Here is a 22168-nt window from a genome sequence, read left to right on the forward strand (position 1 = left end):
GCTTCAGGGTCTCAGGGGCATTCTGAGGAGGTTGGGAGAGGACAGTTGAGGAGCAGGCAGCAGACATTGCCCAGTCCAGAGACTTTTGCTCTGAGATAGTAGGAAGTAGTCAGGAACCAGTTCAGAAGCAATGCAGGGCCCCAACTTTCTGCCAGTCTGCCTGACATGATGCCACTCAGCACTGGTCCGGGGTTCAAATGCTGGGCTACAGGCTGAGCAAAGGCCAGGCTTGTATGTGCCAGAGCCCCAGCAACACTTTTCCATTATAGCCTCAGTTTTCTCATCAGTGAAAAGGGAGCATGGTCGCCTGACACACACACTTCTCAGAGTATTCAAGAGACCAGGTGAATGTTTTATAAACAGGGAGGCTCAGCAGAGAAGCAAGCGTGGGTTGCCATTATTTTTCCAGGCCCATTTCTCCCCCTAGCTAGCAACAAGGCAAGGGAGGCTTCGAGCTAATACTGACTCCATCCTGAACTGCAACTGGAGGCTCCACAGACAGTGGACTCCTGGTGGGTAAATCTGTGTGGGTAGGAATCAGGCAGAACACGGAGAGAGGGAAGAATGGGAAGATGGGATGGGTGGAAATCTCTCCCCAAGTTTTTGATTCATAAAGAGGCAAAGCCCTTCTCCAAACTTTTTTTTTTCATTCCTAAAATGAAAGTTCTATTCCTCCAAACACAGTCTTCCCAGCAGCTGCCATCCCCTGCCCCAGGCTCACACTAGGCCAGAAATTAACCCCTAACAAGGACCAGGTGCCTTACTGACTAGGGGAGAAGCCGGGGAAAGGAGCAAGTTGTAGAATCAGCTAAGCCACTAAGACCAACTGAGCACAGCCCCACCCCAGGCCTTCTAGGGTGACCTAGATGAGACTTCTTAGTTTTGCCAAAATTCCCACAGAGCAGCAGCAACTGGCTTCCTAGTCAACCCCACAATGCATTTATTGAGCATCTACTATATGCAGCTGCCTCTGAAGGGGAAAGTTCAACCTTCAAAGGGCTTTCCTTCAAGGGAAATGAAGAATGTGAAGCTGTATGCAAACTGAAACACGGATGTGCAGCAGGACAACAGAAAAAGATAAGAAAGGACAAGCATTTGTTGAACACTTGCTGTATACCAGGCCCTGGGCTAGACACTTGAGTACATTAAAGCATTTAATCCTCACAAATCCAATTTTAGGAATGAGGAAACTGAGCCCCAGAAAGGTAAAGCAACTTCTCAAGTTTGGATAGTTAAGTAAAAATTCTGAAATTTTAAATCAGGGCTGGTTTTAAGATCAGTGCTCACAACCACCTCACAGACTTGGCACTATCACACTTGGTGATAGGAGTGCTGGGCTTGGGATCAAAGACCTGGTTCCACTCCTTAGCAGCTGTGTAGACTCTCTCAAGTCCCATAAGCTCTCTAAGCCTCAGTTTCTTCATCTCAAAATTAAGTGGACTTAATTTTGTTGCACACTGTGAAATGCTGTACACATGGTGAGAATGCTACTGGTCAAGGGGAGAGGCTGGGGAGAGAGTACTTGGTGGGATGGGGTTGAGGATGGGCTTAAGCAGGCAGATGTGATAGAGGAATTCTGATACAAGAAGGGAGAGCACTGCAGGGATGTGCTTCCACCCTTTCTCTGGACATAAAAACTGAGGCCAGGCAATGCTGATGCCAGGACCAGCAGAGAGCAGGCAGAGCCTCTAGGTGCTGGAACTCTACAATAATATAGCCTTTTCTACTCCTGTTTGGGACAGGATGAGGTTGTTGCCTGGGAGGGAGCCAGGCCCCAGCCTGAAACTGTTAGGTAGAAGCTAAATCCTGGGCCAGATTTCCAGGAGGCAGCCCCAGGAAGTTGAAACACCCAAATTCAGGAGTCAGGGGGCCTGGGATTTTGGTACCAAATGGTCAGGGACCTAATCTCCACCTGGGGGCCTTGAAAGAACCACTTCCGGCTCTCAGCCTGTTTCCTACTCCATGAAATGGGCAGAGGGGTGGTTCTACCCACCTTGCAAGGCTATTCTAAGGCAAATGATACCACGGAATTGAGAATCCCTCCTGCCTTGTGGGTGAGTGTAGGACATCTCTCCTCTACATACTAGGAAACTGAGGCTCTGCAGAGCGGAGCGGTCAAGGTTGCAACACCAGTGGGCATCGAGCAGGTGTAGAACCTCAGGCTGATGCCTCTCTGCCCAAATGGAATCCTGAGGAGACCTCAGAGGAAAAGAGGCCCAAAAGCAGTATGTGAGGTGGGGTCCTTCCTCCTAGCCCTAATGTGAGACTCTGCCCCCAATCCTTGCAAGGGCAAAAGGAAGAGAAATAAGTGGGCCACCCTAACTCATGTAGGTCTAATCTCTTCTGGGACTCTGTCCCAAATATTCAGGGTGGGGTCTGGGTCTGACTGAGCTGTAAGGGTCCCCTCACCCCTCCATAGGAAGGAGTAGCCTAGCACGGGCCCTTTAAGAAGGTTGTTGGGGCGGGGGCAGAGGGAAGGACAGGCAGGGAGCCCAGGCCTGAAATCCGAGTGCTGGCTGGGCTGCTGCTCCGCCCCCAGAGTTAAGTAGACTATGTGCACTGGGAGCCCCAGCCCACACCAGAAGAGCCGACTTCTCTCAACTGGAGACTTTGGCGCTCAAGTCCGGCTGCCAGCCCGCTGCAATGCATGCAGGTCCTCGGCCCCGAACCCCAGCCCCTGCCCTGGCCCTGGCTTTGACCTTGGCTATGTTGGCAGAACCAGCATCTGCAGGTAAGTGAGGAAGCTGAGACCCCAACCCAGACTGGCAAGAGCTGTGGAGGGTTCCTTAGAAAGAGAAAAGAGATGGGCCCCAGAAGTGGGCCCCAGACTAGGAAACAAGGAGGCTGTGCTCCTGCCACCCCAGGCTGGGGTCTCTGGGAATTCCACCAGGGATAGACGCTCTCCATCTCAGGGTAATATGGGCTCTGGTTTCCTGAGCTTGGCCCTAGGGAGGTATTGCCCAGGGTATGGCACTATGCAGGATTATTCTCCAAACCCAGTGGAGCCCCTTCAACGCTGTCTGAGCTCCCTGAGCCCAGTAGGCTTTCCGTGACCACATGGTGCCCAATGGACACCCAGTGATGAAAAGTACCCCAGCCTCAGCCACCCAGGCCAGGAATGGGGAGTGCTGCAAAGCAAGAAATGGGGAGGGAGCTACCCTGCCCCACCCTGTGCTGGGGGGATGGGGCACAGGCACCTCAGCTTCCACCTCCTCCAGCCTCCTCTGGTCTCCTCCAGCTCTATTACTGCTCCTACTCCCGTTGTTCACAGGTTCAATTTCTGTCTGATTTATTCATCGCCACCTTCCTCCTGTCCTCCTCATCCCCCTCCTGACTTTTTCTCTCTCCTCTCTCCTCACTGAGAAGTCTTGATTGGTGACAGACAGGACCACCCACTCTTCAGCCTCCTAGAGGCAGGGCTGGTGCCTCTCCATATCCTGTGCTCCAACAGGGGCTTGTCCCTCAGACAGCTCTGGGCAATGACACACCTCCCTGTCCCAGGCATTGGTGGCTGACCCCAGCAGAGACTGAATGACAGTTTGCCTTCTGAAGGGTGCTAGGATGTGTCCCCTCTGGGTCACAATGTCAGAAATCCCACCACTGCATCATTCTTCCTTCAGTGAAAGCATAAGAATTGTGGCCTCAGAACCCATCAGTCATTATACCCATGTATGAATCAGTGCTTCAGCCTACAGCTTTTGGGACCATTCCCAAGAGCAACTTTGAGAAAAGGAAGGACCCGAGTATCCCTTCCAGGGGCTCAGGCCACTAGAAGGGAAATGAGTCAGGGGAGAACCCCACACATACTGGGGTGAGTCAGAGCCAGATCCCCAGGCTTGCTACTCCCATCCCCAGAGACTCCATCCTCCAAGGTCTCAGAGCCTGGGTGATGGGCGGGTCTCTAGAGAGATGGGAAGGGGGCATCTGATGTGACTACGGAGGCCCGCTCATGTAGCTCCCCAGCCTCCAGCCAAGGGAAAGGATCCAGCACCACCACTACCTTGGCTTCAACTGAGAGCCTCTCTCAAAACCTCCTCAGCATCGACAATGTGCAGGTACCATGCTGGGCAGTGAGGAGTGCACAGAAATTTATAAGCTGAACTTGGTTTCATTCAGGAGGTAGAAAAGCAGATTAGAACTCAAACAGCAATTCCTGTCATGTCTGCAAAGATCCTGATAAAGAGTATGGAGAAAAGAAATCCAGAGGCAAGCTGGGGCAGGGCAGAGTATGATCCTTGAGCCAAGGCTGGGAGGATGTGAAAAGTCAGCACTCCAGGAAGGGGTTCCATGAGAAAAGGCCTGAGGTGGTATGAGCAGAGGGATGTTGAGATAGAAAGGCCAGCAGCCTGGCTGAAAGGCACATTTTGAGCACGAGCCAGAAAAAGCAATCGCACTGGGGCACAGAAACTTTAAATGGCAAAATGCATCCCACTGCCCATGCCCTGCTGAGGAGCCAACAAAGGTTTCAGAGAGGAGATGACATGATGCCAGTGGGGCTTTATAACGTTAAGCCAACCCCTGCTTTAGGAAAGATTTGGAACTGGGTAGCGGGTGGGTGAGCTGGTTTCCTCTCCCCATCCCAGGCAGAGTTCCTCTCCAAAAACCCATCTCTGTCACCATGCCTGGTTAACTCCCTTTCCTGGTATCTGCAGTAGAAACAGCCCCTGCCTGAGGAGGGCATCATTCCTACCACCACTAGACACCTCTGGCCCCAAAGGCCCTCAAGGTACAAGAGTGAGGCACATTGGACATCTAGGTCATGGGTCCTGAGAGTAGAACACCCTTGGAAACCATCTGGTCCAGCCTTCCAATTGTACAGACAGGGAAACTGAGGCCCCAGGGAGGAAGCAAAGTGCCCTAAGTTCACAGAGAAGCCCAGCTGCCAGGGAAGAGCCTCCAGTCCTGCTCTGAGGGAGTAGGTGTGGTATCCAGCTCCTTCAGAGCACTGTGGGAGGCCCTTAGCAGAGTAACAAGCATTGGGGAAGACTGGGTTTGAGCTGATGTGGAGATGACAAAATTGGAGGTCGGAGTGAGCATAGAACGGGTATAGCTGCCTTTGAAAGATAGGTGAGGGGTTGAAGTGGAACCCAGGCAAGAGCACCTGGCAGGGAGGGCTCCTGTGTAACCTGGATGGGGGCTCTGAACTAATGGGGCTGTCTTAGAGAGCATGGGGGGACCAGGTGCAAGGAACTGAACCAGGGCAGACTCTGCTGGATGGTCTGGGGCAGTGGTCGGCAAACTCATTAGTCAACAGAGCCAAATATCAACAGTACAAAGATTGAAATTTCTTTTGAGAGCCAAAAACTGACTTCTGCACATGGGCCATGAAGTTTCAATCGCACTGTACGTGCATGCCCACACGTGGTATTTTGTGGAAGAGCCACACTCAAGGGGCCAAAGAGCTGCATGTGGCTCGTGAACCACAGTTTGCCAACCACTGGTCTGGGGGAAACAGTCTCTGAGCCATGCACATACTAGCCTGAGCCTCAGGGCAGGGCAGGGACTAGGGCCCTTGGCCCAGCCCACCCAGGCTCTAGAAAAACTGTTTCAGAACCAAGTATAACTGAGCCCCCTCCCAATGTTTGCCTGCCTGCCTGGGCAGGATAAGAAGGGCCTTTCAGTGCAGCCGCCTAAGGGGGCCAGAAGAGGGCCAGGCCAGGTGGGCCAGGCCATTGGCGATGGCTAGGAGGAAGTGGGGCATGCGGAGAGTTCTCAGAGGAAATGTATGTAGGCTCAGTCTGGGAACTGGGCGTGCTGCCCAGGAGGGGGCAGGCAGGGGAGGGGGAGTTGGAAATAACCCTGTCATACACACTCATTGGTGCACACAGATGTGGGCTCGCACATGAGTACAGACAAACCGGCACACAGCCAGATGCCCTCTCAGACCTGGGTGGGTGGCTGCTGCCAGGAGCCCAGGATGGCTGCTGCCTCCTTATCTGGAAATACAAGCCCCATATCTCACAGACCTGGGCTGGGTGGTACCTGAGGGGGAAGGAGGTGAGGACAAGATGGGACCAGGGGTGCGATGCTGAGCTGTGGCTCCTATTTGGTGCCAGGAGCAAATGAACAAAGGGGCCTTTGGGTCCAGGACTTAAGCCTGCTCACTGCCTGGTCCCTCTGCTCCTTCACTGCCTGTACCCCAGTTCCCAGCCCCATCCAGCTCCCCTTTTCCTTCCAACATGCCCCCTGCCCCAGCATATGTCTAGTTCTGTAGAGCCTTCTAGAGTTAGGACTCTTTCTCCCGGTGCAAATGTAGGTGTGTTTCAGAAGTACTATATTCATTGTTACTGAATGTGTAGGGGTCATTTTTTAATTAACTGAATTGGTATGAACAATTTTGTAATTGGATTTTCTCTGGGGTAGGAAGTCCTAGTTCTTCCTGCTTCTCAGGAGAGTCCATAACTCCAAACAGGGGAGAGAATGAAGCTGTGTTATAATAGGGCTCCTACCTCCAGAGATACCCTGTGGGAAGGCTAATCATATTGCCATGCAGCCTCACAGCCCTGCAAGCCAAAGACAGCCCCATTTTACAGTTGAAGAAATGAGGCTCAAAGAACAGGAGGGACTGTCCTCAGGTCACTCTTTGGGCACACCAACCATGGTGTTCTCACCCCAACAACAGCTGGCTCTCCCATATATAAACAGGTGGACAGCCACCACCAGTGGGCATAGGCCCCCCAGCAGGGAAGAGAGACAGGTCATCAAGGGAGAGACAGCTCCCTGAGGCCCCCAGATCTCTGTTCCCATGCCCCCATGCCCCTCCAACACCCCACCTCTCCAAATCCTCTCCACCTTCTCATAGCATAAGCAGGTCCTCTTCAAGAAAGCTCCGCACTCCTCCTCCAACAGCTGGAATGGCAAAGGAAATCACATTTGTCTCCGATGTAGGGGAGTGGCTCTGGGGCTGCTGGCAAGATGGCTTGGTGGCATGGCTCACCCATGTTCTGGATAGTGCTTATCCTGTTGACCATTCCTTCCTCCCACTCAACTCCTGCCCATGCCCTGCCAGCTCCCAGCCTTCGAAGGAGCTGGCTCTGCCAGGCCTTCCTCCACTGCTCATGCTAAACTGTTTCAGTGTGTGTCTCTCTCATGGCTTAACTGTCATGGTGGGTCAGCAAGACTGCCTCCCCTCCCAGACCTTACTGCAGAGACTGCTGATCCCAGGCCAGACCCCCATGGTTCACAAGGAAACCAGAACCCAGAGAGGGGCAACTATTTTCTCAGAGTCACACAGCAAGTTTTTAGCAGGGCAGAGGCTGGGCCTCTCTGCTCTTTGGCCTTATACCCTGGTCTAGATGTGGCCTTGCCCACGAGACCAGTAGCTCCCTGAGAGCAGACCTCCTATTTGCTTTTCTCAGGGGTCTCCACTTCTTGCTGAGCACCAGACTGGACCCACAAAGGGGCATAAAGATCACTGAGCCAACCAGGAGTTCCCAGACTGTGCCCAGGGTGCTGCAGGGCTTAACATACCCATATCTAGAAATATAGGATACATGCCCCACCCTAATTCATGCATAACAGTTTCATGAACATAAATTGGAGTTTTATTTTTGACAATGTATTCTGTGGCTTAAAAAAAACTTGAAAACCAATGAATTGCTTTGAGTTAAAACATACTGAGAGCATAGGAGATTCAGGCCAGATACAAGGAAAAACTTCCTGGCTTTCAGAGAATCCAAATCACAATTGTTACAAAGGACCCCTGGACGTTGTCCTTCCCCAGGTGGACACAGTCTGGAGACCCAAAGTCAGGGAGCAGAACACAGTCCCAACTTCCTCCCAGTCAGGCCTGGGGGCTTGGCCTCTCATGCCCCAGCATCCCATCCTAACCCTTCTAGAGCCAAACGAGACATTCCTAAGCATCCAGGTAAGCAAGAGCCTCATGGTGCCACCTGCCTGTCCCCACCTCAAATACCAGCCTCCACATTCCAAGTGATCCTGTGTCCCACCGCCTAACTGATGAACTAGGACAGCAGATAATAATCCATAACCTCTAGCGCCCTTTCACCTTTGCCCAGCCGATTCCCTACAACTGCTAACTTCCCTTTTTCTCCCCATCCTTTAAGGCCCAGTTTCAACATCACCACCTTTGGGAGCCTTTCTAACCATTGATTGCTGAGGCCTACAGCCTGGTCTGCCCTCCTTCTAGGCCCCTGCCTTGCATCTCTATGAGCTTACAAGCCTTTCTTCCCCTATCTTCATCTGGCCTCTGCCCCTTGGTCCATGACCTCCATCAGTGTGACACCCAGTAGGAGCATGGGCACACACACATACCGTGTTGCTCAGCAGCCTGGCTCAGAGCCTAGCAAGGAGAGTGCCCAGCCCCTGAGACAGAAGTCCTGGGGGAAACCCCCAACTCAGGACACACAGCCCCAGCTCCACCACCAGAGCAAGGCCTCTGGCCTGAGACAGCCGGCTCTCTAGGGAATAGAGGGGACTGGGAAGAGGAGACCAACTTCCGTTCCCACCTAAGAGCAACTCCTCCCCCACCCACATTTCAGGAGGGCCAACTATAAATATCAGTGGGCCCTGGATGCTGATTCCCATGACACCAGCCCCTCCCTGCCCCCTTTTCTCATGCACATTGGCTGGGACCAGCCCCACACTCCTGCAGCTTTAGGCCAGCCAGCAGGCAGGCCTCAGGCACACACACAACACACACACACACACACACACACACACACACACACACTTCCCACAATGGTCAGGAAAGGAACAAATCACCCTTTTTGGGTGCTTTGAGCTCCCTTTCCACTCTCAGTTCTGACTCAGGCCCCACCTCTCCCCACTGTGAGTCCTTAGCTGTGGGAACCTCTACAGGGCTGGGGGATGAAGGAGGCAGGAACATAATGATAAAGAACACAGTATTAGAGCGTCTAGGATTTAATTACAGCCCTACCACTGGGTGCATGACCTTGGGCAAGGGATTTGGCCTTTCCGAGCCTCAGTTTTCTCCTCTCTAAAATGGATAAATAATGCCTACTTCCTCTGTTCGTCAAGGATGAAAGCCCTTTACCTAGAATAGGTATCTGCTCCCGAGGTTGCTGTTACTCTATATCCATCTCCTTCGGGAATGGGGGCAGCCCCAGCAAGACGGGGGCTCCTGCTTAGGAATCTTTCAGAAAGGTCCCAAGGTGGGGTATTGGATGTGAGGGCCCTGTGAGAGGGTCTGTGTGGGATAAAGTGACATGGAAAAGAGGAGGTAGGCTCCTAAGGTAGCTGTCAGCCAGCCACTGACAGCCTGCCCAGGACTCTTCAGAAAAGGGCCAGGGTGAAGGGAGTCTGCATCTGACTGACCCTCTTGGCTGAGACCTGCATACCCTTCCCACTGTGAGGAGAAGCAGGACAGCCCTGACCCAAATCCTAATATTCCCTTAGATGGATATCATTGAGCCAGAGTGCAATACAATCAATGTGTGCTGAACAAATGACCAAATGATACTCAGACCTGTCCCAAAAGCAGATGAGCCGGGACAAAGAGAGGACAGGCACCAGCACTTCCTACCTGACAGGGAGCCTAACCACCTTTCTCTTCCTCTGCCCACCCCTCGGGGGCCCCTCCAGAGGTAGGGGCAGAAGTCCAAGGTCATGAGATGGCTCAACTGCCAGAGTTCCCATGGGGTATTACCACAACTCATAAGCGGCAGTGACTGCATAGTGAGGAGCAAAATGCAAACTGAGGGAGTGAGGGACCTCTGCCCTGAGCTGCTTGGAGCCATTGGGATGTTGGTGATGAGTCCCTGTATGTGTGAGATCAGGGTTGGTAGAGATGAGGGGAAGTGAGTTTCAGGAAATGAGCAGCCGAGGAGGGTGGGGATGCCACTGGAGGGACACTCTGGATAATAAACTAGCCAGAGCCTGGGTCCCCAGCTCAAAACCCCACTGTGTGGGCATCCTCTGCCTTCACCCCCACAGGAGTAACTCTTCTCAATAGACCTTTGGACAGATCCCAGCTAGCTCCCCGGATGTGAGCTAATCCTATATAATAAAAGCCTAATATGTAAATCAACCAAACAGTGGAACAACCGGTCGCTATGATGTGCACTGACCACCAGGGGGCAGACGCTCAATGCAGGAGCTACCCCCAGCCTGCAGGCCCCGACCGGCAGTGGCAGTGGGGGATGGGGCTGGTGAGTGAGCTGCATCAGGCCAACCAAGGAGGGTGCCAGCGGTCCAACCTCCCCCAACCCCCCGATCGCCCTGCTGGTTGCCCCACAGATCGGTCCTGATCGCCGGCCAGGCCTAGGGACCCTATCCGTGCACGAATTTCGTGCACCAGGCTTCTAGTAGCTAATAAAATCCAGGCCCCAGCTGCTGGCTGAGACTCTACTTCTGGGCATCTGGTGCCCACATGCTTCCAGCCACCCATTTGGACCCCAGCTGAGCCCCTCCAGGGGCAGGTACAATTGTTCCCCTTATCCATGGGGGATACGTTCTGAGACTCCCAGTGGATACCTGAAACCTCAGATAGTACCAAGTCCTATATATACTATGTTCTCTCCTAAACAGGCACACCTAGTTTTATTGTGCTTCACAAATATTGCATTTTTTATTTTATTTTTTTTACAAATTGAATGTTTGTGGCAACCCTTTGTCAAACAAATCTATTGGTGCCATTTTTCATATTATGGATAGCATTTCTTAGCAATAAAGTATTTTTTATTTTTTATTAGAATATTAAAGAGGGGGAGAGAGAGAGAGAGACATCAATTTGAGAGAGATACGTCGATCAGTTGCCTCCCACACACTCCCAGACCGGAGATTGAACCCAAAGCCTAGGTATATGCCCTGACCAGGAATTGAACCCACAACCTTCCAGTTCATCAGACAACACTCCAACCAACTGAGTCACACTGGCCAGGGCAGCAATAAAGTATTTTTAATTAAGGCATGTAATTGGGTTTTTTAGACATAATGCTATTGCACACTAAATAGACTACAGTATAGTGTAAACATAACCTTTATATGCACTGGGAAACAAAAAAAAATTGTGTTCCTCACTTTATTGCAAAGTTCACTTCATTGTTGTGGTATAGATTCAAACCCTCAATATCTCTGAGGTATGCTTATACATTTTCACTTAAAGGAAGCAATTCACGCCTTCTCTTTTGCATATCTAAATTGCCAGCATCACTAGTCTTGCACTTTGGGGCCATTAGTAAAATAAGGATTACTTGAACACAACAGCTGATCCGATCTGATCATTAAACCAGCTACTAAGTGATAAAGAGGCAGAGAGCACATACAGTGTGGAGACGCTGGACAAAGTGATGATCCATCACACTAGTCAGAATGGTACACAATTTAAAACTTATGAATTATTTCTGGAATTTCCATTTAATATTTTCAGACCATGGTTGACCATAAAACCACAGAAAGCAAAACTACAAATAAGGGGGTACTTCTGTACTCAGATGGGAGCCTGTCCCTTCAACTGTTGACAGCCCTGGGGAAGGAAAGAAGTTGTAGGGATCTGGGTGGCCTTAGTCAGACCTCTGCTCCTCTCTGGGTCTCTGTGTAGGATCTTCATCCTTCAAGGTCAACTCTAAAATTCTGAGCTCAAGCCTCTTAAGAATAGGACAGGAGACTCTGCTTCTGTCCAGACAGAGCCAGATGCTTGTTCTGGGCCACATAACAAGGTAGGCTGGGCCTGGGACAGGACTGAGAGGCAGCCCAGCCCGCCAGAGCTCCCAGGCATTGGGAAACTGATTTTCTCTGTGGCACAAAGCCCTGGGGCTCTCCTGGAATGAGAGTAGCAGCTTCTCTCCATTCCCACTTCCCATCTTACACCCCCTCACCCCAGCCCCACCCTGCCAAAAATAAACCCAGACCACCCCATCTTGTACCAGCTAGAGACCCACCCAGCCCCTCCAGAGGCAGCTGAGTCACTGCTTAGAGCTGCTTCTTTTTTTAACTGTCTGAGTCACCAGTGTGGCTAAGTCTCCATGACACATACCTCAGGCTGCAGCCCCCAAAGGTCCAAATGAAGGAGGAGTCAGAATAGAAGCTGGCAGCAGGTGTGAGTTCAGGCTAGCGCCTTCAGGCCTGAGGAACTCACCCCCTAGCAATCCAGAGCCCAGACCTGCCCCTAATGATCCTGGCACTACCCTGCCCCATCTGCCCAGGACAGTCCTTCAGGAATTTTGGTGACAAAGCCCATCTGCATCGGCCCTGCTTCCACAGCATTTCTTTGCTTTTAAATAGGTCTGGGCCTCCCACCCTGAGATTGCCAGGAATGGGGGGTCTACAGGCCCTGAGCCCTGCAGGGTAGGAGTGAGCATGGCTTGGCTTTCTGAGGTGAAGGCCACAGAGATGTCCAATTCCTGCCTTTCCTCACTGGATCCAGCTCAGACTCTGCCCAATCTGCCCAGAGCACCAGGAAGACTTTTTGTGGGACAGAAGCCCCCACTTCAAACCTTTCCTTGCTCTATGTCCCTTCCACACACAGGATCAACTGAACTGCAGAACTCTCCCCTATCCCTGTCTCTCTCTCTCTCTCTGCCTCTGTCAGCTCCATCTCTCTGGCCTTGCTCTGTTCTTCCTTTACCCAGTCCTGGTGGCAGTCCAAAGTGCTCTCTCTGCAGCTGGCACCTCCACAGGTTCTTCTCTGCCTTCCCAGAAGACATGACACACCTCACCTCCACCCATTCCCACAGAGACTCTGGGCTCCAGGGACCAATCCAAAGAGAAAGTTTCCATCTCCCTTACCCAAGTCCCCTCCTTCCCCTGTCCAAAAACGCAGCTATATCCTGTCCCAGGGAGTGTCAAGATCCCACAGGCACTTCCTTAGCAGCTGAGAAAGGGGGGTGGGGGGGCTAAGGAGGGGGCCTTGGAGGCCCTCTTCCTCCTCCCCCATCTCCTTTCCCTAGCCTGTTTGGAGCCTGCACAGCCTCAAATCCCATCTATCTCCTGTCTGTGCTATGGACTCTAGCTATAAATAGGGGCTCTGATTCTATTTTCTTTAAAAACAAGCACCAGACTCTGTTACCACAGGCCCAGAAAAGCACTCCCTGGCTGGGGCAGGGTGGGGACATTGTGTCCAGGCCCCTACCTCTGGGCACTGGGGCCCTAAAGGGCAGAGGGGAACTAGAAAGAAGCCTGGAGGTGAGACAGGTTGGATAGAGCTGGTCAAGCCCCCAGGTGCCGTCCTTGCCAGCAGTCCACTAGGGAATGTGGCTGCCCCTCTCATCCTCCTGGGTCCACCCTCCTTCCTTCCCATCTCCCTTCACCAAGTAGCCAGTCTTATCCCAAGACTCACAGTGTACAAAGAGAGAAGTGACAGTGACACAATTCCCCAAGCCACAGTGGAGTGTCTTTGCACCCCCAGTACAGAGGAGCTTTGGGCTGTGGGGAAGGATGAGGTGAACTTTTATGAAGGAGCATGAGGGCATTTCACAGGCAGAGAAGGAAGAAGAGCTCACCACGTAGAAGGCTCTGAGCAGAGGCTGGGAGTAAGAACCTGACAGATATGAAAGGAAAACAGCCCAAGGTCTGGTGAGGGTGGCACGTGGGGTGTTCAAGGGAGGTGCACAGGAAAGCCTGTGGAGCAGGGCAAGGTCACCCAGCAACCCACATCAGTGCTGCAGTAGGGGGTTGAGGTTTGGTCATGGGGCAATGGGGAGCCATCGAAGTATTCCAGGCAAAGAAGGATGATAGAGTGACTTTCATTTTAGGTTAACTGTGGCTGCTATTAGCAAAACAAGGCAGAATATTTATTAAGCCAGGCAATTAATGGTGGCCATCTGCTTTGCGGGATAGCATAGAGGAGCAAGAGGGGGAGATGAATTTGAAGGAGAATTTAAGAGTAGGATGGGTTTCCATGAGGAGGGAGGAGAGAGAATGTCTGAAACAACTTTTAGATTTCTGCCTAGCAGTGGGTGAGTGGTGGGACCTTCACTGGATGGGGAGCAGAGATGACACTGACTCTGGCTTGAGATGGGTGGGCTTGGGTTTGGGGGTTCCTAGGGTTGTTCCTGGTGTAGATGTCTAGGGGTCATTGGCCGGTGCCAGAGACAGAGATGTGGGTACCATAGCAAAGAGGTGGTGCCTGAGGCCAGGAAAGAGAGATGGGCTAGGGCAGTGATCGGCAAACTCATTAGTCAACAGAGCCAAATATCAACAGTACAATGATTGAAATTTCTTTTGAGAGCCAAATTTTTTAAACTTAAACTTCTTCTAATGCCACTTCTTCCAAATAGACTCGTCCAGGCCGTGGTATTTTGTGGAAGAGCCACACTCAAGGGGCCAAAGAGCCGCATGTGACTTGCAGGCCGCAGTTTGCCAACCACGGGGCTAGGGAATGTGGCAGGATGGGCACAGCTTGGAGATACTGACAGGCTAGAGGGGTTACATAATTAGTGGGCATGCTAGGTAGGGACCTATGCCAAGAGGATTCAGGCCTGTTGTGGGAGGACTCAGTCTGGGGACCTCTGGGGTACCTGGTTGGCACAGAGGCCACTAGCAAGGACACTTAGGTTACCTGGTCCACCCTCACAGGCCACCAGTATGGGAGCTTGCTGTTCTGCCTATCTGCTGTCAGCTCTGCCAATAGAAAATCCCTCATGTGGGCCAAATTCTTCCTCATTTAATCTTTGTATTCCCTTAGGTGCTGATACTTCCTCTGTCAGTACATGTGTCTAGTCCTCCTGAATGATAGATGCCCTGGGCACAGGACACAGGCTCTGGGCCCTGTTCTCAAGAATTTCCAGTCTGGCCAGGCCTGTCATCCCTTAGGCCAGAGGTGAATTCTGCTGTATTCACTGTAGTGACCACACCTCTCCACCAGCAGTTCCTCTTGGTCTGGGCTAGGCTGAGCTGGCCAGGGCTCAGGTGTTATGTGTCAGTCTCCACACCTCAGTCCCTTTTCACAGATGGAAAAACTAGTGTGTGTCGGGGGTGGGGGGTGGGGGGGAATCCCTGACCCAAGCCTCTGCTTCCCCCAGGTCTCCTGGATACAGAACCTCTGTCTGTGGGGTCATCTTACCTCCCTTCCCTATATTTCAGATGGGAGGACTAAGGCAAAGATAGTGGTGTCTTCTCTAAGGCACATAGCCTTTTGAGCACCAGTTGCTTCAAATTGGTCCAGACCTCTGTCTGGCTTCCACTGTTCCCCCATCCCAGCTCACACTCACTGTCTCTAAGCCATCTGCCAGGCTCAGAAAAACCCTGAGGCACCTCTACAACACCTGCCCTCTGAGATTTCTCATCCCAGAGCAGAAGGGGTTCTGCCAGAGGGGATGGCCCCTCAGCCTCCTAAAGGCAGGCTTCTCACCTGGGTGGAAACCACACCTCCCACCTCTCCAGCCTCTTCCATGACCTCTAAGACTCTATGGTCTGGTGGATCAGAGAGGGATCTTCTTCAGTGCTGACTCACTTATCACTATTTTCTGGAACATGTCATCCTCAGCCAGCCCTGAAGATCCAAAGCCAGACCCCATCCAGCCATGCTGGGAGAGGCCAGCTGCCAAACCATGCATGGAAAACAAATGCTCTCCCCTTCCCTCCTCCCTTCCCCCTCTACTACCCTCAACCCTCAAAGAGGGAGTCTTGAGGACAGGAAGGGAAAAAGTGTGTCTTCCCCAGGCAGGGGGCCAGTTCTCACACTCAGGCAGATGCTCCATTTCCAAGTCACACATAGCAATCAACACCCCCTTCTATATACATACCCCACCCTGACACCTACAGTAGCAGGCTCAGGAAGCACACCAACAAGGTCTTGAATCCCACTCCACAGCTGCTCTTTATACCCTAGTACAGGTAACTATCCACCTTGCCTCAGTTTTCTCACTTGTAAAATGAGAGCAATCTCATGGGGACCCTGCTGGGGGTGGGGGCTGGGCAGGCCAGATGCCAGGCAAGCTCCTTCACTCCTTCTTCTCTCCAGAACTCCTACCTGGTCAACTGAGATGAGGGACCCATATTCCCTCCAGGGCCAGGAAAGCCAGGGGAAAGGGAATGTGGATGAGGGCCTAGAAATCCTCCCTGTATAAGGAGGAAAATCACAGGACAAGGAAAAGCCTTTCAGAATTGCTTCAAGCCACAGAAGCCCCACCCCTTCATGCCTCTGGCTTGGAGAACAGCAGGCTTCCACAAAGACTCCACTGAGGGCCCTGCTTCCTCCTGCCCCAGCCTTCCAGACTGGGTGGACTCTGGGCTGCTTCTTCCAGCAAAACCTTTCATTTTCTCTCCCACTTCCTCTGTGTCCCACGTGGCCTCAGGGTAGGAACACATGGCTGGGAGCCCAGGACACCAACTCTGCCCGATCAGTGTCTGTGGACCAAGCTCAGTATTCTACCCCACTAGTCCCCTGCTTCCTCTCCAGAGGCACTCACCTTCTAGAGGGGTTCCTAAATTGGACATGTTCCTCAGTGTATGGCCCTTGGCATGGATGGCCTCCAGGTGCTTGGTTAGAAGACCAGTAGCTGAGGCCAGTGACCAGGGTCAGGGCTCAGCCAATAACTGAGGAAGCCGTTGTCCTGCCCTGAACTCCTTGGCAACCAAACACAAGGTCAAGTACCCTGAGAGTGAGTCTTGTGGTCAAGAGTTCTCAAAGTGAGGAGGAATGGGGACCACAGCTGAGGTCTCTGTAGTGTTGAGATGTAAAGACAGGGGTTTGCCCACAAGTACAGGAGCCTCTCCAACAGCCTACCCTCAGTGATTCCCACACTCTACTGGGACAAGCTATTGTCTCCTAAGAGGAACAGGAATGGCCACTGTTTTAAGTTCCCCATGACTTTGAACTAATCTACTCTTGTTCCTATGGCTGAGCCTTGAGGGTGCTTGAATGACCCTGGGTTATGGACTCCATCTGGAACCAAGGACACAGGTAGTGAGCACTGAGGGTGCTAGGTGCATGAGCATCTTCCAGGTGACAGGTCCAGTATTCAGAGACACACCAAATCCTCCCTTGTTCTGCACTCACTTCCTCCACTACCCACTGTGCAAGGGTTAAGGTCTGCACTGCTCCGTGGGACTGAGTTCTCATACCAGTACATTTTCTCCCAACTCTGCAATGGGAGGGAGCAGCATAGGGAACATCAGCCCCATCAGGTTCTAAATCAGAAGGAACTTCCCTACCCCAGCCTCATTAGAGGTTCACTGGCTTGGGCAGCAGAATAATGGGGATCTGGCTTGAGGTGACCTCAGGGAGGGCCCAGCTACAGGGGAAGGACACCTGGCCCATCCCTGCTCTCACAAAGGGCCATTCATAAACACACCCATGAAGACAAAGGACCCTTCACCCTTGCTTTGACACTCCCAGAGTACCCCACTGTTTGGACTCCCCTGGGGGACTCTCCCAGCCTCACCCCCTCCCTACCCTGGATCTGGAACCAGGATTTGTCACCCACGGTGGAAGAGTCCAGCTTCACCTAGAGCAGGAACCCCTTTGTCCCCAACTGGCTTGCGGGGTGTCCCCTCCTCACCCTCCTTGCTCCTGTCCACAGCAGCAGACTCACTGCCGACATCCTGCCTTCTCCGTCTCTCTTGGGTTTTTCCTTCCCCATCTCCCTCAGGCCTCAGTCTAGATCCCTGAGTTCAGTCTTTGTGGAGGAAGGGTCTTTATTTTACATTTTCAGGTGTGTTTTGTTGTTGTGGTGGTGTTTTGTTTTTGTTGTTAATCCTCACCCAGGGATATTTTTCCATTGATTTTTAGAGAGAGTGGAAAGGGGGAGACAGAGAGAGAGAGACATCGTCTGGTTGCCTCCCACATGTGAGGCCGGGATCAAGCCTGCAACCGAGGTATGTGTCCTTGACCAGAATCAAACCCTTCAGTTCACAGGCCAACGCTCTATCCACTGAGCCAAACTTGCTAGGGCCCATTCTCAGTTTTAATATCTTTCTCAGGCTTTCTGTCTTTCCTAGGTTGGTTCTCCTACATCCCTATCATTCCAGTACTGTATTTGTGGATGAATGAATGAATATGGTTCTGCCTTCTCTCACCATCCATCTCTCAGCTCCTGCTCTACCTCTGTACCAATAAGTCCTTCCTCAACAACACATGTCCAGATCTCCCACCATCCACACTTGACTGTGCGCCTAGGCGCTCCCCACTGGCCATCCTGCCCAGCAGCTCTCAGCTCCCAAACTTTCTCCCTTATAAAGTCAGCAGCAAACACCCAGGAATGCTGCTGCTGCCCATGACGCATGCTGGCTGTGGGGCTGCCTGGCTGCCCCCAAGCGACCAGGAATGTGGCAGGAGCAGGCACAAGGAATCAATTACCAGGGAGGCATGAGGTGCGGGTGGGGGTGCCCAGACAGGTGGCAGGGCCAGCACTGCAGGCTTTCTGCTTCTCTCTGTCAAATAGCTTATGCTCTGGGGCCTCAGGTGTCCAAAGAAATGGAAGCCAAGTCCCCCTACTGCAGGCAGGGCTACAGAGAATTTTGATATTGTGGAACCCACAACCCAGGATGTGGGGACCCAGGGCTGATAAGGCAAAAGGCCCCAGGCCAGACTCTTTAGACTGTTCTGGAGCAAGGGTGATGTTCCCAGATACAACCAGAATGGGACAGAGGGAAGAGGGGAGGCAAAGACTAAGACAGGGAGAGATGAGAAAAAACAGAGGCAGAGACAGGCAGCAGGGTGGCTGAAGAGCCAAGACAAAGATAAGGAGAGATGGGACAGAGCCAAGGAGAGAGAGTCTGGCTAGCCTATTCCTGAGGACTCAGAAGGAGCAGGGTCTGCAGCAGCCCACCCCTCCACCCTCGCCCCCAACTGGAAAGGCACCATGCTTGAGAACTGTCCCTAGCCTGGGAGGTGGTCGACAGCCCGATGTGCACATACTCTGCCCCTTGTCCCAAGAGCCTGTTGACAGGCAGACACTTGGGCATCATGATGGAAGTAAGCCTCAGGTTTAGGATCCCCTGGAGCAGGAGCCAGGTTCCCATTCATAAATGTCCTAGGAGTGCCCCCAGGGAACCAGAAGATGCCCACATAACCTGTGCCCTGCCAGAGGGTGGCTTGCTAGGGGCCCTTGGCCTAGGCTTCATCTCCCCATGTGAGAAAGGGCTTGGTAGGGAAGGACACAAGCTCTTTCTGTGCTCCCAGCCCTGTCTCAGGAAGAGGGATGGAGCTGCCCAGCTCTGGGCACAGACAGAAGTGCCCTGTTCATGGGCAGGAAGGGTGGGATGTTATGGGCCTTCTCCACCTTCAGTAAACCACTTAGATGGATGGGCGCCGAGGAGGAGGGGCAGAAACCCTCCAGGAACACAGGGCCCCTTTCACGAAGCCAGGCTCAGCCAAGTCATGGTGGGTGGGCACTGAGGGACAAGACAGGCCTAGGCACAATCACTGTTCTGTTCTGGCAGCTCCCAGCCCACACACACACACACACACACACACACACACACACACACGCACACACACGCACGCACGCACGCACAAACACGCAGCCTTATGCAAATCCAAAACACACCCCCAGCAGCCACCCACACACTTGCACACACATGCACATACACATCTGTATTACTCTGGACACTCACCTATGTGCCTTCTTCTAGTCAGAGAAACTCATACAAGTGGGACTCTTCTTGCTCCTTCACTTATCCCCTGACCCTATGGAGCATCCTGCTCCCACCATTCTGAAAGCTTGGCACCACTCTGGCAGCCCACAACATGAACCCTCTGCACACCCATATTAGAAAGCAAACCTTTGGATGGGGGAGGGACCTCCAGGACTAATCCCAACAGACAGGAGGAGGAAGGATTGGAAGGAGTGCCCATTTTACAAAATGGTGACCGGGAGGCCTCCTGTACACCACACACTGGGGATCAAGCCTCCAACCCTAGCATGGGCCCTTCTCCAGCTGCTGCAGGCCTGAGCTGGTATTTTGATGAATCATGGGTCTTCTTGATCCAAGGGAATCAAGGGGAGTTCTCCAGACAGTTCTAATGCCTCCTCTCCTCCCCTCCCCGACCACCCAACTCCCCAGCAGCCATTAACCCAATTTAGTCATGTTACCTTTCCCTCTACTCTCCTCTGTCTTCAACATTCCGGAGCCTATATATTCCTGCCAGTCTCTCACTTGTCCTTGTCCGTGCTGCCCATTTCCCTCCCTCTCTGCTCCTCTACACCACCTTTATCTCCCCTAGGAAGCCCTTGGGAATTGACTTCTACTCATTACTTCTTTATCCTGCACCACCTATTCATTCAAATTCCCTCTCCAACTGCCCCCTCCCCAGGACAGAGATTCTAGTTTCTTACAACTGCAGCCATCAGAGACAGTAAGGGGCAGAAGAAGAACAGAAAGTAGAGGCAGCGAGGTTGGGGTGGACGGGAGGGGAACTGTCAGAGTTTCCAAAACCCTGGCCAACAAGGCCTCAGAAGCCTCTGTTGGGATAGGGTGGAGGGGCTGCCTGGCCTGTGAACTCCCAGCATAGCACAAGGCTGCTGTGTGAGCCTTTCCCTGCCTGGCCCCACTGGAAACAGCAGGGTCCAGCCCCTCAATGAGCCCATTCAGACTCCAGCCTCTGGAAAGTACCTCTACTAGTACATCCTGCTGCCCTCCCACTTGGGCCTGGAGAACCAGGCCAAACTGGCTGCTGGGAGGGCACTGGAGGCAGGTTGGTTAGAGCCAGCCATCTACTGCAGTTCCTGCTTAATCCAGAGTCTTGACCTTGATTATGCCCAGCAGATTTATTTTTTTAAATATATTTGTATTGATTTCAGAGAGGAAGGGAGAGGGAGAGAGAGATAGAAACATCAGTGATGAGAGAGAATTATTAATTGGCTGCCTCCTACATGCCCCACACTGGGGATTGAGCCTGCAACCCTAGCATGTGCCCTGACCAGGAATCGAACCGTGACCTCCTGGCCCATAGGTCAATGCTCAATCATTGAGCCACACCAGCCAGGCCCCAACAGATTTATATCCACCTTTAGCAAAAGGGAGTATAGATGGGTGTGTGGGTTCATTCCCACAGGGGAGAGAAATGGGCCCTCTCCCTGTGGGTGGTAGACAGGTAAATGTTCAGCAACAGGTTCTCTGGGAGAGAGGAAGCCCTGATCTGTGGTTTTGGCCTCTTTACATGGTATAAATATTCTCACTAGGCAACATCACCTGGCAAACAAAATCCCTAAAAATTTACAATCAGCTATTGCCAGCTGCTATGAGCTCTGGCCCACCACCATGGTGGCCCTGTTCTGCAGCGGCCACGTGCCCCACCCTCTGCAACTGTGGGTGCTCTCAGTGTAGTGTGCTGCATTTCGTTCTTAAGAATCAATGTCCTTGCAGGTAAGTTGCCCACAGGTGCCCGCTACCTGCCAGTCCCCTGACCTGTCCCTTACCAGTACCAAGGTCTGTTGGCCCTGCTGGGCTTACTGGGCCGTGTTCTCAGGTGATTTTAAAGTGCTTATTTGACTCCTTTAACTTCCCAATCAAAGGCTCCTGATGTTTCCAGCAAGTGCCAGCAAAGGAGATGACTATAAGGGTTGTAAGCTCAGCCCAAGTGGAAGAGTGTTATCCTTGGACATCCCTGGCATAGTGCTGGCTGCCTGTAGGGAATACATGCCTCAGACTCCTCCAGTGGCTATTTTTTCAGGCACACATCAGCTGGCTCCAGTTGGCCAGGGACTATTAGGTATATAGCTGGTGCTAGGCCATCCCTATCACGCCATTAGCCTTTATTCACTCACATGGGGTTTAAGGGAAGCCCAACAGGGATGAATCATCTTTTTAAACCATTACTGTCTGCCTCTCCCAGGCTTGGACATCTGGGGGACAGACTCAAAGTTATTTTTGGCCCTAATCTCCACAAAGGAATAGATCAGAAATTGTGGCAGCAAGTTGGAGGGTAAGAGAGGCTAATTTGAGGAAACTGCCTGGAAGGAGGTGGCAACTTAAAAAGAGGAGGTGTGGGACAAAAGGGACCCTGATAATGACCACTAACGCTATGAAACCCCTGCTGCTTTGGGAGGCCCACTGGCCTGCCCAGCAGACCCTCAGCTCCTCCCAAGCCTTGTCTTCAGCCTCAGACCCTGCCTTAGAGAACTCAGCTGTTGTCATCCCTGGCTTGCAAACAATGGGACCGGATCTGACTGCTCACCAGGGACCAATAATAGCTCTACAGCAGGATGCAACATGGGGTGATGCAGGAAGTTTTGGCCCATTTGGGGTCTAGCACTGCACATGGCCTCCATCTGGCCTTAAAACCTTTGCTTCTCTGTGGACT

General features: G+C 52.4%; 2 protein-coding genes across 3 annotated transcripts in view; one reads left to right on the top strand and one right to left on the bottom strand.

Annotated features, from left to right (window-relative positions):
- The window catches only part of SNX33 (sorting nexin 33), a 214178-nt gene that overhangs the window by 121363 nt on the left and 70647 nt on the right, over positions 1–22168 (bottom strand). The window lies entirely within an intron of this gene.
- Positions 2644–22168, top strand: part of CSPG4 (chondroitin sulfate proteoglycan 4) — a gene marked incomplete at its 5' end in the record, with an annotated part of 36326 nt that continues 16801 nt past the window's right edge. Inside the window, one exon of the mRNA XM_080663893.1 lies at positions 2644–2731. Coding sequence (XP_080520019.1) covers positions 2644–2731 — 88 coding nt within the window. The remainder of the gene's footprint in view (positions 2732–22168) is intronic.

Source organism: Plecotus auritus (assembly GCF_963455305.1).
Source record: "Plecotus auritus genome assembly, chromosome: 1".
Classification (NCBI taxonomy): Eukaryota; Metazoa; Chordata; class Mammalia; order Chiroptera; family Vespertilionidae; genus Plecotus; species Plecotus auritus.